Source organism: Tympanuchus pallidicinctus, unplaced genomic scaffold (assembly GCF_026119805.1).
Source record: "Tympanuchus pallidicinctus isolate F22 unplaced genomic scaffold, pur_lepc_1.0 scaffold3, whole genome shotgun sequence".
Classification (NCBI taxonomy): Eukaryota; Metazoa; Chordata; class Aves; order Galliformes; family Phasianidae; genus Tympanuchus; species Tympanuchus pallidicinctus.
In genome coordinates this window covers 75,333,656-75,349,328 of record NW_026294747.1, presented here as the reverse complement: position 1 = coordinate 75,349,328, position 15,673 = coordinate 75,333,656, and the positions used below count along the sequence as shown (strand labels likewise).

The 15,673-nt window shown below is 39.1% G+C and overlaps 1 protein-coding gene across 1 annotated transcript in view; it reads left to right on the top strand.

The window, feature by feature from the left end:
- GPR158 (G protein-coupled receptor 158) overlaps positions 1–15,673 on the top strand; it is a 180,270-nt gene that overhangs the window by 73,052 nt on the left and 91,545 nt on the right. Inside the window, exons 3-4 of the mRNA XM_052695301.1 lie at positions 885–987; positions 5,767–5,984. Of these exons, the coding sequence (XP_052551261.1) occupies positions 885–987; positions 5,767–5,984 (321 nt within the window). The remainder of the gene's footprint in view (positions 1–884; positions 988–5,766; positions 5,985–15,673) is intronic.

Sequence of the window (15,673 nt, the reverse complement as noted above, 5' to 3'; positions counted from 1 at the left end):
TTTCTGGTGTGGAAATGATCTGACAGTAGATGTTCTGTTTCTGTCAGAAGTTTGCTGTGTCGGTCTTCACGTTGGAATTAGCAAAAATGAATCTGAGTTAAAGTAAAACTTGTTTCATATGTTATTTCCTTGAAAAGGGGCAAGAGAGCTCAGAAGTGTGTGGCTCCCACTCTCACCTGTTTGCTGTCATTGACCTTGATCAGGTTTGGGCCACGGGCATTTTGTTTAACCAGTTGCTGCCTTTGTTACGACTTCGTAAATCTCCACCAATTTATGGTTGCCAGTCAGGGGGTCTGCCCTGATCCCAGCATATCTTGTTGCCTGCAGAGGATCAATAGGTGGGCCACAGACATCCACACTGTTTCATCCTGTGTGAGGTGGCCCCAGCGCTCTGAACCCCCTGTGCTCTGCTGGAGAGGGTTTGGAGACCAGGACAGTTGCATCTTAGTGTGCTCAGAACTGTGCTCTGCAGGCACTGCTTGGGATGCATGTGTACCTTGCTTTCCAGAGGCTGGTTCAGTACATGTTTGAGGTGGAATTTGGGACTGGGACTTAATTATAGGCCTGTGCTCAACTGTGCCATGGATGTACCCTGGTAACCATGTCCTGCTTCACATGGACGGAACTTAGATTAGGCACTTATTTGAACTGTCATGGGAAACGTTTTAAAACTGCTGTTTGCTAGTAATTAACTGCAAGAAAAAAAAGTGCAGTTGACATATAGCCATGGGAAAAGTCATGGAGAAAATACTGTAAGACTGGTAGGAGCATCTCTTTGAAGTCTGCTCACTGTATCTTGTAATGTTTTTCTTATGCTTGAATGTACATCTGAGTATATCACTGTATGATCATTTGCATTACTTTTCTTTTTTCTTTTCTCACAGTGCTTGCCAATTAAAGGTCTTGGATTTGTGCTTGGAGCCTACAAATGTATTTGCAAGGAGGGATTCTATCACCCCAACATCTTTTCAGTGAACAGCTTTCAGAGTAAGTGCCTTTGCTTGAGTTAGGAAAAAAAAAAAAAAAAAAAGCAGAGAGAGCATTAATAATAGAGGGCTCCTTTTTATCCCAGTCAGGGTTATACAGTGAAATCCCAGTGTTGCAACTCTTGGATTATATAATAGCTTAAGGAGTTCTAGCTCTTTGATTTGTCATTGGTGATGCTCTTGAGGATCCTGTAAAACATACCCACTTTAAGAATATTTGATTTGTAAATAAATTTAAAAATATGAAAAGAAGTCTTGCTATAGGGAAGTAAAGTTTTCTGGCATCTGTGTTCAGGCAAACGTACTGAGGAATTTAATCCAGCAATTTTCTCCTTTGTTAGGGTAAACTGGAATGCTCTGGTCTCTGGCTTTGTAAGTGCTTTAATTGTTTTGATTTTATTTCATGTTCAAAGGAGAATCCAAAGGAGCACATTCAAGCTCTAATTCTTACAAATGGGGAATTAGAGATGGGTCATCTCTGAGAGTCTGGCTGGTGGTTTGGTATGGAAGACATGCAGCCTAAGCTTTCTGGAAAGCACAGTGTTTGATACTTAAACTGAGCTCAGGGAAGTAAGGGAACAGAACTGAGTTGATACTCAAGGAAAACACGTAAACAAGCATCACTAAAGGTGCTGTCTGTTACTTTCATCATATGAAATTATGACTACCTAGATATAATTGCTGTGCTAAAATTGTTGCAGTTACACTAGTACAGTTCATACTGCAGTCACAAGTGTAATGGTATTGCTTGAAGGTGTAATGGGGCATCCTGCTTTGCCTCCTACTTTGCTAATGAATCCACTCCCCAGATTCTTTGTCGTGTGTTACAGTGTACCTGATAATTGGGTTAAATATATTATGTCATGTGAGCTCAAGAGCTGCAAAGAACGTTTCTAAGTTCCTTCTACAAGTTCTGCTTTCTTATTTAAAAAGTGTTGTTGATTTTAGGTGAAAGGCAGGTAGCTTTTTAACATAAGGAAAGCTTTCAAATTTCATGTTTATTTGCAGTCATGAGTCCCAGAAATGTATTCATTCTGTGTCAGACGATGACCCATTTTTATTGATCTAATCTGGTTTGGGTATGAATTGGCCAAGATATCTCACCCCTAACAGCCTATATTCGATCTCCTGTAAAATATATGTTGCATAAACTGCACGGTGCTTATTCAGAAATTTACCTGATGAGCATTTGTTTCTCCTTTCATATTGTGGAATGTTGTAGAAAGTCACCCTTGTGATAGTGTTTTTTTCTCTTGGATCTGTATGAATCTTTTAGTAGTGAGAATGATGCTTGGTTGCTCCTGCAGTGCAGTGAGTTATGATAGAATTGGGATTTAACTCTTCAAATGAGCATATAAGAAAAATCATTCTTAGTTTTTTATCATACCAAATGCCAAAAAATGCACAAAAATAATAAGACCCTGATCATAAGGAATGGGATTTTTATCTTATATGGGCTGTATAAAGTGCAGATGCATGACATGTGTTAGTCTTCTTGGTTTCCACTGTAGTCAGTAGGGAGAGCATGGCTCCCCTGGAGGGTAGTCCTGCTGCTTTGGAAGCTTGTGTTTAGATGGAGGCATTAACTCTTCAGGCAAATAACCGCTTTTGTCTGTGTGTGATAGATGGAGGAGCCTACAAGACTAACCTAGGCAAGAAATTTTGCTTTTCAATATCTTACGCTGGAATTTTCTCACAGAACTGTTTGCATATGCTGATATTTAAGGTCTGAGAGTTAGATGATCTGGGACTTCTTTGATTTGGCCATGTGTTGCTGTGAGTTAACGTGTGCAAGAGGTTAGGAAAGGTCACTAATAAAGAACTGCTTTTAATTCAACTAGATGCAGCTGTGTTTGCCAGGCTCTATAGATGATTTCAGAATGTGAGCAGTAAGACTGCTTGTGGAAGTAACTGTGGAGTAATGGCAGAAAAAACTGGTTCAAGGCCCTGTCATCCAACTGCATTCTGTGAAAAGAAAAATGGTTAAAATGACTGAATGATATATTTGGAGATTCAAACTGATACTAATGCACGGATTCTAGACATGAATACTACAAGCAATTTTGACAGAAACTGTCTGACCTGACGGTTTTTGTGTGGAATTAGGTTGGTGAGGTCTGATAAGAGAGACGAAACTGAGTAGAAATGTTAATGGTTTAGAAAATATTCCTGGAAGATTAGAATCAAGAGGCCGGAGAGTTTTGCAGGTCACAAGATAAGATGTAAATAGGTAAGTAGATAGGAAAGCTGATCACTTTTGTAATTCCATGAATTGAAAAATTGAATTCAGTGTGTTGTATCTTGAAATAGAAGCATTCCTTAGTGATGTTGGGACTCTGCAACAAAATATGTTTAACTGCAGTTGTACGTTGTGCCTGAAGTGACAGAGCTTTAAGTTTTAAACAAGGTTTTCTTTAGGTCCAGATGAGTGTTTGGGCTGAGTCTGAAACAGCAGTACAAAATGGCTTTGCAGGGATGTTTGACAGGCTATGCAGTTTGCTCAGCAGGCAGGCTTCAAAGATTGCTTGTCTACCTCCTCAGCAAACTCAGCTGGATACCTGAACACTCAGATGCAATGTTGCATAAACAGTGTCCGCAGTAGGAAAGATTCTGTTTTTCTAACTTAAAGAGTACAGTTTTGCTGCTCCCTGGGAGGTTGCACATCTCAGGCTGCAGGTTCCAGAACTGTGTATGGAGCAGGGGTTGAAATTTGTACCATTCTTTTACCAAAGAGGAAGTCAGGTAGGAAAGCTGTTTTCCTTCCAAAGCTGAGTTTGGGCTTCAGAACTGGCAGTGCCAAAATATGTAAAACCTCTCTTTTACCACTGCATTGGTTAATGAGGACCAACAGGGCATAGAGTTATTGCTGTATTTCTGGTGTCTTTTTGATCAGCTTTCAAGGTTGAACTTTTAAGAAATAAAGAACATAAAATTTATGACCATAACAGGTTTTCAAGCCATATTCACATAGGGTTTGTGACTCAATCTCATCAGAAACTGATTTTAGAAAAAAAGATATGTGAAAAATTATACGAGTTGCATTAACCCATAATTGCTTGAGTACATGATTATGTACTTTCTCCTAATGGCTCACTTTGAGGAAGCAGTATTACTATAGGTAGACTAGATTAATTTGTGAATGCATACATTTTAACATTTTCATAGCAGTCACCTCCAAAGCACTTCGTTCTCTGCCTCACAGGTTAATCACTTTTGCATTGGAATATTCCTGGTACAATTGTGGTGTTTTATTCAACCTAAAATTGCATTCTTTAACAATACTTTGTCAACGTATTGCAGAGATTCCCCTCAGCTCTTGCTGTATTGACTATGGAATCTGCTCAGAAAAAGGTGCTTGTACACCTATTGTGTCTGAGTATGGGACTTAATGTGTCTAACAGTGCTATGTCTCCAGTCCCAGGAGAGCTTTCCAGTTCAGCTTCTCCAAAGAGAAATCCACTGTCTTCATAAAAATAAATATCAGCCTGTTCTCACTGCAGGATTTGCGAGAGAAGAATCTTCCTCTAAAAGCAAGGAGGACAGGGCTGCTGGAACAGCACACCAAACAGCAAGGCTGGGGTGTATGGCTGCTTTGTGCCCTTCTGAAGCTTTGCCTGGCAGTAGATGTGTGTTCCTCACACGTGCATTTGGGAAAAGAAGAAGTAATTACCCTTGTAGATAACCTTCAATTTCAAATGTTTGAAGTCAGAAGTCTGAAGAGAGTTTCATACACCACTGCGTATATGTGAAATGTCACTGACATATTCTATCTCTTGAATTAAGACTACATAATTTGAGATTTACTGCCTTCACTGCTGGAGGAGGAGAGTTTTGATAAAAAATGTGAGAACAATTCTCTAGCCTTGTGCAAGACATTTTATTTGCCTTCAGCCATATTCTATGATTCTCTCAGCCACATTCTTTGAAGCTCCAAAACTTGTTTATGTTAAGAATTTTCAGCAAATTCTGCTTGCTTTCTTATTTAGCATGGTTTTGGTTTTTTTCCCCTTTCCTTCACCCTTTTCTTCTGTCAGTTTCCTGGGGTTTTATGGGCAAGTTTTTACAGATCAGAAAGAGCAGGATTGCTCTTGTATGCTCTGTTGGTGGGTGTGCTTTGATGGGTCAGATGTCAGCTCAGGAGCAGTTGATTTTCACAGGATATTAAATTGCCAGTTGGATTTCGAGGTTTTCTAGTGTGTTTCTGTGAACTGTGGAAAATTATGCATTTATACATTTATGTAGTGTAAATATGCTGGTTTTTATCTGGGCACAGAATATTGCAATTGTACATCAGTTTGCTGAATAAATGTTAATTAAGAGTGGTTTTGTTTGATTGGAAGCTAATATTTCACTAGAGAGTGTCTTTATGAAATTCAGAAACAATCTCAAATAGGATCAGAGCTTGTACTGTAAACATTAGGTAGTTAATGGATCTGTTTTTCATGTGCCTGTGTAAAATTGTGTCCTTGTTCCTAAATCTTTGATGTAATTTTCTCCCATTCGCAAGTATCCTTCAAAGAATGTCCTCTGCAAATTTTGCCCATCTTAGATACAATGGGAATGCATTTAATAAACCCACTCTCCCCCCTGTCTGAATTGATCTGTGTTTCCTAAATATGACAAAGGAGGTGAAATGAGAAAAGCAGCCCTGGCAAACTACTTTAAAGAGGAAAACAGGGAGGCAAGAGGAGTAAGCAGAGAACTGTTTTGCTCCTGTATGAACGAGCTGCCCATGCTGTACAATTAAAGTAGCCTCCCCTTCCCCACTTCATATTTTCAGGAAAGGATGCAGACAATCGCTTTTCTGGAGGGGACTTGTCAGAGGAAGTCTACACCTGCCTGCCCTGCAGGGAAGGATGTTCTAATTGTAAAGATGATACTCCCTGCTATGCACAGGAGGACAAGTATTTACGGCTTGCTATCATCTCATTCCAAACACTCTGTATGCTGCTGGACTTCATAAGCATGCTGGTAGTCTACCATTTTCGCAAAGCAAAGGTAAGAAGCCTTGTTTTACTTTAATCTTCCCAATCACTGTGTGGTACAGGCTCATTTATGTTAGGTGTACAGCTTCCCATTTGGAGGACAGTCTTCTTGGGTAAGGATTACAACTGTTTCTCAGAAGATGAGATTTCCAAACAGGACTGCTTTGCTGCAAGCACAGAGGAAATTAAATGTGATTTTTGAAAAAATGCTGAACAGTTGTCTCCCAGTGATGTCTCCATATGTTTATGGATGGTCATTAAATATCAAGGAAACCTATCATGTTTGAAGGCATTTTTGAAAGTTAGATCAATAATGCAAGTACCAAGAGGTTCATGGGATTTGTAGTCACTGCATGCTGAAAGTGTCTGCCTGCTTTACCACTGCTAGAAAGGATGTCTGGTTTCAATATATTTGTGACACTAGCTGCACAGTAATTGCACCCAAGAGAAATCTCTAAATAATTCTAGGTCCAAGGGAGTTTAAACTTGATTGTGTAGTATTTTTTTTCTAAAGTATGGATATATTAAGGAGAATCTGTAAACTGTTGATATTACACTTATGTAGTATCTACTAGTCTAATGAACTTTCTGCTTTTATCTCACTCAAAATATATTTATATGTAATATCTCATGCAATCTCACTGTTGCCTCAGTAAATGCAGAATATTCTGTGAAACTTTCAATTTACGAAGAAGAAATGAATGGAAGCTGGCACATGTTCACTACCTACATTTGGAAGACGTAGGCGTGCACACAATATGCTGTATTGTTGAAATTAATAGCATCCATTTTCCATAACTAGATAAGCATTTCCATTTTGGTTTTTGGAACACTTGATCCCACAGTCTTCCTAATCCTGCACTGTCTGTGTTACAAATGTGTGGTTCATTTTGAAAGACTTTAATATCCTGGCAGGAAATCACAGAATGAACAGTGACATTCTTTTTTTTTTCTGTTCTTTTCTCTGATTCTGACAGTCTTTGCATTTAATGAATGAATCAATGAATCAAATGATTCAAATTACTGACTTAACTGTATTTATAAAGCTTTTCATTATGAAAAGTGTTTGTAGGCAGTTATTTAGTTGCCTAATGTTAACTTAGCAGTAGAATCTATCTCCAATTCTGAGACATTTTAGTCCTCATGATAATGTTACTTGCTTTTATTGGCTGTGTAAAACAAACATCATGAAGAAGGAAGTGTTCCTTGTAAGACTTTTCTCTCTAGTTCTGCAACATGAAAACAGTAGATTACTTCATCTTCAGCTCCTGTAAGTTTGCCTTGATTTCTTTTCTCAATGATGTATCGATTGTTTTATAAGAAATTTATGAATGAAATTAGATATGTTCTTGCTCTTTCAGATGAGTATTTAGATGTGGTTTCCTGCACGTTCACTACTTTTAAAAAATATTTAGTAAGCACACACAGAAATCTTTTTCACAAAATCTACTGATTAAGAAAGGTGCTTTTTTAGTTTTGTGGCAATCAGCCATTCCTCCAAAGTAATATATGAGTAAAGAACCAGACAGGATCTCTGAACATTTAGTACCAACATAAACCAAGAAGCATATACACACCTTTCCTTGTTTCTAAAGAACTTTTCAGTAGTTACAAACAAAATAAGCCTACTTGTTTTTTTTTTTTTAAAGAATACTTGTTACTCTGAAAGATTTATCATGACATTTGAACAGGTGAATCAGGCATAAAACAGAATATTTACTACCGTTTTTCCCCAGAAAGAAGGGGAAATGATCATCTTTGTTTCATCAAGAACGTATATGCTAGGTCTAAAACAGTTACTGAAGGATCAGCTGTTGGTAAAACATCTGTTGTTCCATTCCCAAAGATCACAGCACTGAGAATAGTGCTTGATGATTTCAACAGTTACTTCCAAAGCATTATTGACAGAATATGACGATACAGTTTTCATTCTGACATGATCTTTATTAGAGACCGAGGGTGTAAAAATTATGATCTACAATCAAAATGGTTCTGTGACTGGAGGATCTTGACAAAATGAATGGTACAAATCAGCATGATGTTGACCAGCTTCTAGAAGTCAGCCAGTGCTGGAAGAGCTTCAAAGTCTTCTTAAAGATTTTCTGAATTGTCACAGAATCACAGAACTGCAGGGGTTGGAAGGGACCTCAAGAGACCATCAAGTCCAACCTGCCTGCTAAAGCTAATACTCTACTATAGGTCACACAGGTAGTTCTCCTTAGACTTCCAAAAAAACTCCTCTACAAAACTACTGAAATATTTACTGTGGAATAGGCCACTGCATACAGTAATAGTAGCAGAGGAGGAATGCAAGATAGGAAATGTGACATCTGCTCTTAAAGAGATTGCCAGTAATGATAGTGAGAGCTACAGACCAGTAGGTCCAACTTGCACACTGAGAAATTAATAGAAATGTTGATAAAGAATGGAGCTATTAGATTCATGAGTAAGTGTGGGATGTAGACTTCTGTGAGAATGTGATTTCCTTTTGAATGTATTTATAACTCTGTGAAGGTGGATTGTTATTAAAGATGAGAGTACTTTTTCCCAGGTCCAGTGACAAAAGCTCTTAAAAGTGATGATCTCAAGGGGTTTGGTGAGCTGCACTTGTAGCTATGAGAGTGGACAGAGGAAAAAACAGTGCAGCAGGTGTGGTTTAGAATCATTTAAGGTGGGGCGATGGTGACGTGTAAGCATATAGTCACTGTTCTGTCTAAGATATAACTACAAGGAGTTCAGATCTTTCAAGAGGTTAAAAAAAAGTAAAGTGGACCTTTTACACAACTTACAATTGCTTTATGTCACCCATTGGCACAGAGTATAATGGACTCCAAAGTAGAAATCAGTCCAGAAAGAGTTTAGCAGGAATCGTGTTGGTTATTTAATAACAGTGGGTTTGGTGAAACATCTGGTTCTGGAAATCCGTACTGCTTAAATGGGAGGACAGAGCTGGAAGGACCTTCTGCTATATTTAGTAATGCAGTACAAACCATGCCCCGAGATGGGACACTGTACTCTGAGTTAGAAAGCCTTTTATTTTGTTGTCAAAAAAAGAGTTGTCAAATTAGACTTCATTTCTAATCTTGAAATCGTTGCAGTTACACAAATAAATTTGCACGGTTGTGTTTGGTAGATGGCAAAATGAAGTAGACAAAGGACAAATTAAGATTTAAGGCACTTGTCCAAGGCATAGGTATGGCAAGCTATCACTGGCAGCACTGACCAAAATCTTGTATTGCCAACATATAAGTGAAATTAGCGACTTGAAGTGTTAGCCAGAACTGGCAAACAGTACAAAATGGAACTACAGTAAAATACTGGGAGAAAACTCAGATTGGTGCTGAAGAATTCATTTGAGGCTTTGTCAGACACGGGTGAAAGTGACTCAGCAGCACTGAGATTAGCTCAGCAGCAATGTTACTAAACTGCAAGACTCATAAATGGAAAAAAGAACAAGTAGAAAATGTGTCCCTTCGCAGAGAGAAAAGCCAAGAGGGAGAACTCCAAAGTGGTTGAAAAAAAGGAAAGAAAAAAAAGAAAAAATGAATGAAGGCACAAAGGGAATAGCAGAAACTAAACCACTAATGAAAAGCATATTGTTGTGAAAGACAGAGAAACATGAAAAATATAAGAGATAAAGCAGATGCTGCTGCTATAGTGGGAAAAGACAAAGCATTTCAGCAGGGGAGTAAATGGAAGAAATGTGCCAAACAAAGCCAAAAAATGAGGATAACATTCACAGCTAATACAGAAAGGAGAGCAAATATGCAGATCACTTCAGAGAAATCTTTAACTATTCTAGACAACCACAATGGCAAACAGTAGTGAAAGCTGAAAAGCCTGATTATGACATTAACACAAGTTGTAAGAAGCTGAAAAACTCCCAGGAGATGAAGACTGATCAAATCCCATCAGAAATGCTGGTGGCACCTGACAACAGCAGCTTAATGACACTGAGGGATTTGTGCAATGGAGCATGGGAGAAAGAGATTTTTCCTCAACAGTGGGAACACTGAACTGTTATCTGAGTGCCCCAACAGGATGATCTTGCTGAATGCCACAGCTGGGGAGACATTGAGGAGTCTGCAAGATGATACGAAGGGACGTAAAGTGACAGTGGATGCAGAACAAGGATCAGGCTCAACTGAGGCTTTCAGTACTTTGGATAGATTAGAAGAGTGTGCTAGCAATTGGAGAGGAGTGTATAAGCTAATAGGCTCCCCTTATTTCTTTGATTTTCAAAAGGCTTTGATAGACTGTCTGAGGGCATCTTGCAGAACATTTCAGCTCTGTGGACTTGGATCTACGTGGCTGTGTGCAGAGGTATAAAACGTTCTCCAAGTTTTAACAACTAATAAAAAAAAATCAACTCAAGATGAGCAGTAGCAAATGTTGTTGAGTGCTACGCTGTTGTTATTGACTGGATAATGCAAAGATTGCTACTAAAATTAGGTCTAAAATGTATAAGGCTAACCTAACAAAAATAGCTGGATAAGCAAGGACAGAAATTGCTGATGTTAAAACAAAAATTCTCAAATCTGAGAAGCTGAACAGTGATTTTAAAAGAAAAATTATCAACAAAATAGGAAAATTCATCAATGTGAATAGAGTTATGTGAACTAGAGGGGAGCTCGAAAAGGGAGTAACCATCTGCAGTACTGATAAAACACAATGTGAGGGCAGCAGAGCTAGACAGCACAAGGAAGAAACAAAATGGTTAAGAAATTCTTCTATTTCAAGGTTAGAGTAGTTTTTCAAGGGCTAAAGATCTACTAAAGCCTTGGAGAGGAAGCCAGCTTCCTCATGATCAAGTGCTTCCAAAAGTACTGGACTAGAGAAAGAAGAAAAAAGTGTTCATCAGCTGTCAAACTGTCTTCGAAAGTATCTGAAAGAAGTATCTGAAAGAAAATAACTGACCTTTGCATAGTGGCATGCCATTCAAACACGGAGCTATGAGGTAAATACAGCTGCTGTGAGGAATCATCGTTGCCTTTAAAACTGGTAAGAACCTCTACTGGAAAAGAAAACAGAGGCTGACCTCAGTCCTGGAGTGGCAGAGAGTAACTGCTGCTTCAGCCCTGGGCATGAAGGAGAGTGTTACACTCACTGGCCTTGGCTCACACTGGGTCTTTGCTGCCAACTCTCATTCGGAAATGCCTCGGAGAAGATGCACGGAAGACAAGCTGCCATAATCTGTCCTTCCCATTCGCTGCTGCGCTGCTGGTTTCCGTGTGGATAGGGGAACCGTGGGCATTCGGGAGGAGACCTTTTCTAGTTTTGCTCTTTCTACATTCCTAACATGTAAGTGGGCCTGTTAAAATTGCTGCAGCCAGCACATTTGGAAAGACTAGTTTTGGATCTTACAAATAATATGAAATTGTTTAGAAGAGATTATTCAGAACAGCAGTTTGGAATGATATTTTTATGTGGCATTAATGATACAGGACAGCTGTAGGTCACATTGAAATGAAGGACTCTGCCCCATTCAAAACCATGACCGCTCCCAAATAATAGAAATTCATAATTAAAACACTTTTTATTGAATTATTTTTTGTTTCCCATTTATGTGGACTGAAAGAATAAATTTTAAAAAAGCACTTTTAATGGGAGGAGAAAAAAATGTGCAGCATAGATGGAATGCTGATCAAATGAAAACTTGCAGTTAACAAGACCACACTGCTAATATCAACAAGCTTCTATAATTTTATCTCTCTTGGGGGAGCTGTGGCAAATGACAGTAACTGAATGTCCATTATGTCATTTTTACGCTTTGTTTTTATTCCAATTTCCAGTGATTGGAGTTCAGGAGGACTAGATTTCATATTACTGCTTTCCCATTCCTATTTTTCCTCCAGTGTAAATCCATTTAAATGTTCTGCTAAATATGATTTAAAAACCATGAAGATAGGCCTTAAACAACGTCCTTTTAAACACTGCATGAAATGCCACATAGATGGAAAGAGAACATATAAATGAATGCTGTAATTCCCCTTCCTGAGAAATCAAGAATTTCTTTTCCCCCTTACTGCAATTATGATAGGATGCAGTAATTCAGAGTGAGATAATCACAAGCTATTGATGTGTGATACATCTTTAAATATTAAAGCATGCTGGCTTTGCAAACATACCTTTTTCTCTAATGTAAATCAACCAATCTTTCCTCTTTTTTAACTCTGCAGTGGCATCTTGAAGTGCTTTTGCCTGGATGCCTTTCATCTTTGGTGAACATTCTGCTTTTTTCTCCCTAGACACCAATTTCTGACATTTCCGCTCAAGTGGAAACTTGATAGAGGGAAAAGATGTTCTGCAGTTGGAGCAGCTGCCTTTGCATACTGTGCTGGTGGGCATACCTGACAGTTCTCAGCACATGCAGGCTCTGTGCATTTTTTCTTTATCACATCTTCGAGTGAATACGTACTTTCTTGTGATTTCTCAGGGAAGTTCATTATAGTCTTGAGTATTCAGCTTTAAAGGCATTGATGGTGTTATTTTCAAAATAGCTATGGCTTTTAGTGGAATTCTCATATCCTTTATTCATAAAACAGAAATCATAAAATGTCCTTTCCTATTTTTCTGCATAGTTAAGATATGCCTGTAGGGATGCTGTACCTTTTTTAACTCTCACATAAATTATTGCAGAATGCCATATTGAAAAGATAAGTGTGCAGGCTGCTAGCCTGTGTTAGCCTGTGTTAGTTGAAAATCAGAAATGATGTACTGCCTGCTGGAGCTCCCACAGACAGTGAATGTTGGGAGGCATGGCTGCGGCAGTTGTTATTGCCCTGTGTTGTGTCATTCACTTCAAAAGGACAAAGGTTTCAAATCTGCATCTATTTGCATTCTAATACATGGTTTAGGGGAATTAAGTGTTTGTGAATAGAAAAATGCACCTATTTATGCACCACTTCATGCACAGAAGGCTCCAGGTCACACTGACATGTGAAGAAAATGAAGATCTTTATATAAAAAGTATTGATTGTTTCCAGTCCTTTCTTCTAAGGAAAAGATAATGAGAAAGAGCAAGGCTCACCACAGAATTAGAATTGCAGGCGTTGGACGGGACCTCTGGGGATTATGAAGTTCAGCCCCTCTGCTAAAGCAGGTTCCTTACAGTAGGAGCATGTCCAGGCAGTTCTGAAATGCATCCAGGTAGGTTTTGAGTATCTCCAGAGAAGGAGATTCCACAAGCTCTCTGGGCAGCATGTTCTGGTGCTTTGTCATCTTCACCTTAAAGAACTTTTTTCTCATGTTTGTACAGAGCTTCCTGTGTTGCAGTTTTTGCCTGTTGCCCCTTGTCCTGTCACTGCAGGCAGGGTCAACTCTAACGGACAAGGCAGATCTTGAAAAATACTTTTTTTATTTAAAAAAACAAAAAAGCTCTAATGATCCAAAACCCACAATCTTCTCTTTATATCTTCATATTAAGCCAGTTTTTGTCTCGACAAGGTGAATAGTACATCTCAGGGGCCATCCAGAATGCATGGAAAGATTATAGGGCAGTATGCTGCCTTTGAAATGGCAGGAATTGGCAGTAGAGTATGACACATTTGCTCCACTTTGGTTTTCTGAGTGATCCCTGACCTATAGCTTCTTAGACTTAATGTCTTACTGTTCAGAACCTTGCAGTCTGAGAATCCTTGTTGCTTTCTGTTCCACTAATGTTCCACAAAGCTCTGCAGCACTGATATCATTGATATCCACTGTTAAAGTGAATGGAGCTGTTAAGAGCACTTCCATAGCAGCGTGCTGGCTGGGAAGATGGGGAGGGAGACAAGGCTGTGTTAGCCTTGAATGCTAATCTAAGTTTAATTGTATTATGTAACAATTTCACTTTTAAAGTAAATGTAAAATAACTATAATTTAATCCTTGGATTTCAGAATGTATTTCCCAGCAACAACAAAAATTATATCATAAGATTATGTCACCAAAGCAGTTTTGGAGCTAGAAATTAAACTAGACGGAGGAAATTGCTAGGTCTTTTGTTCATCTGTCTTTGGTTCTTGATGACTCTTGCATATGTGTCCCTCTCAGGGAAGCTGAGTAAACTGGATGGACTGTTACACAAGGATAAGCCTTTGCCACTGATTCTTTGATGGAATAATCTCAGGGTAGTTGCATTTACCTGAAATTTCGTTTGGACTTGTGAACAGACATTTATGGATTTGTTGGGAGTAGACTTCCTGTTGTGTCAGCAGAGTAACTGTGACATGATTTATTTATCCTGCTATTTGTCTTGGAGTTATATGCTGCTGTGAACGTTTCTTGTTCAATCAGTAGCAATAACAAAGTCCCTAGTGACATGTACAAAGACTCTGGCAAGCCTCCTTTCCAAGAGCAGACTTTTGTCTGAGCTAGGACTTCTTTTTGTTAGAACCACCTTAGTGTAGGTTCAGAAGAACTATTCCAAGTATGAGCTCATCTTGTAGGGGAGGGACTTTTCAACCTGCTAGTCTTTCTAGTTTAGCAGTGGCAATTACAGACTTGATGAGGTTTTTGTCTCTGGAAGAAGATTCTGTAAGGGATTTCCTGAGCATCCGTGCCTTTGGCTGATAGAGAGATTTGGAGACTATATTTAACTGCAGTCACCACAGATCATTCAGACTAAAACATATGCCTGTTCTTTATTCTGTTCATCATTACTTTATGTAAAAGCAAAATGTTCAGAGATCTCAAGCAGTGACTTTTCTTTAGGACTTTGTGCTGTGAACACAGACAGATTACTTTCTGCTTCTCCTATTCCTTCCCTCTATCTGGAATAAAATTTTTATGTTTTCCTCTGACAACTTCTCATCAGTATCAGGATAATTGAAAAGAAACCTTGATTTCCTCCCAGTTCCCTCAAAGATGTCCCAGGTACTGCTTCCTTAGTTACTATAGCAACCCCCTTGTTATCCAGCATCTTGCTGGACTCACTTTGTCTCCAGCTATGTCTAGGTCTTAACTGAGGTCTTTCTGAGTTCTCGTGTATGTATGTGTCTTTTGTCAGCCCACAGAGCTCAGATCCTTGCCTCAGCTTGCTTTCTTGTGTCTTAGCTACTGCAGTGTCCTTTCAATTGGTCTTGGCAAATGCAGTCATGGCCTGCTTATATCTGTTCATTATGATGCTACAAGCAAGTTTCTGTCCTGCTGCTTTGCATTTTCCTCATTGTATAACTCTGTGGGCAGCGTACATGAGCTTTCTGCTTTCAAGATCCCCCATGAGTTTTTCCCTCTCTACTCATGCCCTTTATTTGATGCGGAAATGCCGAAACCATCCTCCATCATCATCTTGCCACATTTTTCAAACACTTCTCCTTTATCCCTCATACTTTACCCATGCCTGGCAGGGGCTTCGTGAGAGCATCTGCTGCTCTCCACGTCATGTGTTCAGATTCAGGGCCTTACAAAGTATGGTGCTATGACTGGAGCACTGATAGGCAAGGAGTACTGGCTGCTCATTACAATAAGTACTGTTGCCTTGTTGCTCTGTTGTTCTTCCCATCTGTCCTTTCCCATCTGTTGTCCATTAGCTAAACTCTAATGTTGTGGAGGAAAGACAGTCTTTCTTACCTTCTCGTGCAGAGCCTACAGTAACTTAAGGCTGACTTGAGGCTGAGTCTTTCTGCCACACAGTGGCAGGAAGAATAATTAAACTATATAGAATTATAGAATGATAGAATTGCTTGGGTTGGAAGGGACCCCTAACCCACCTGTATACATGC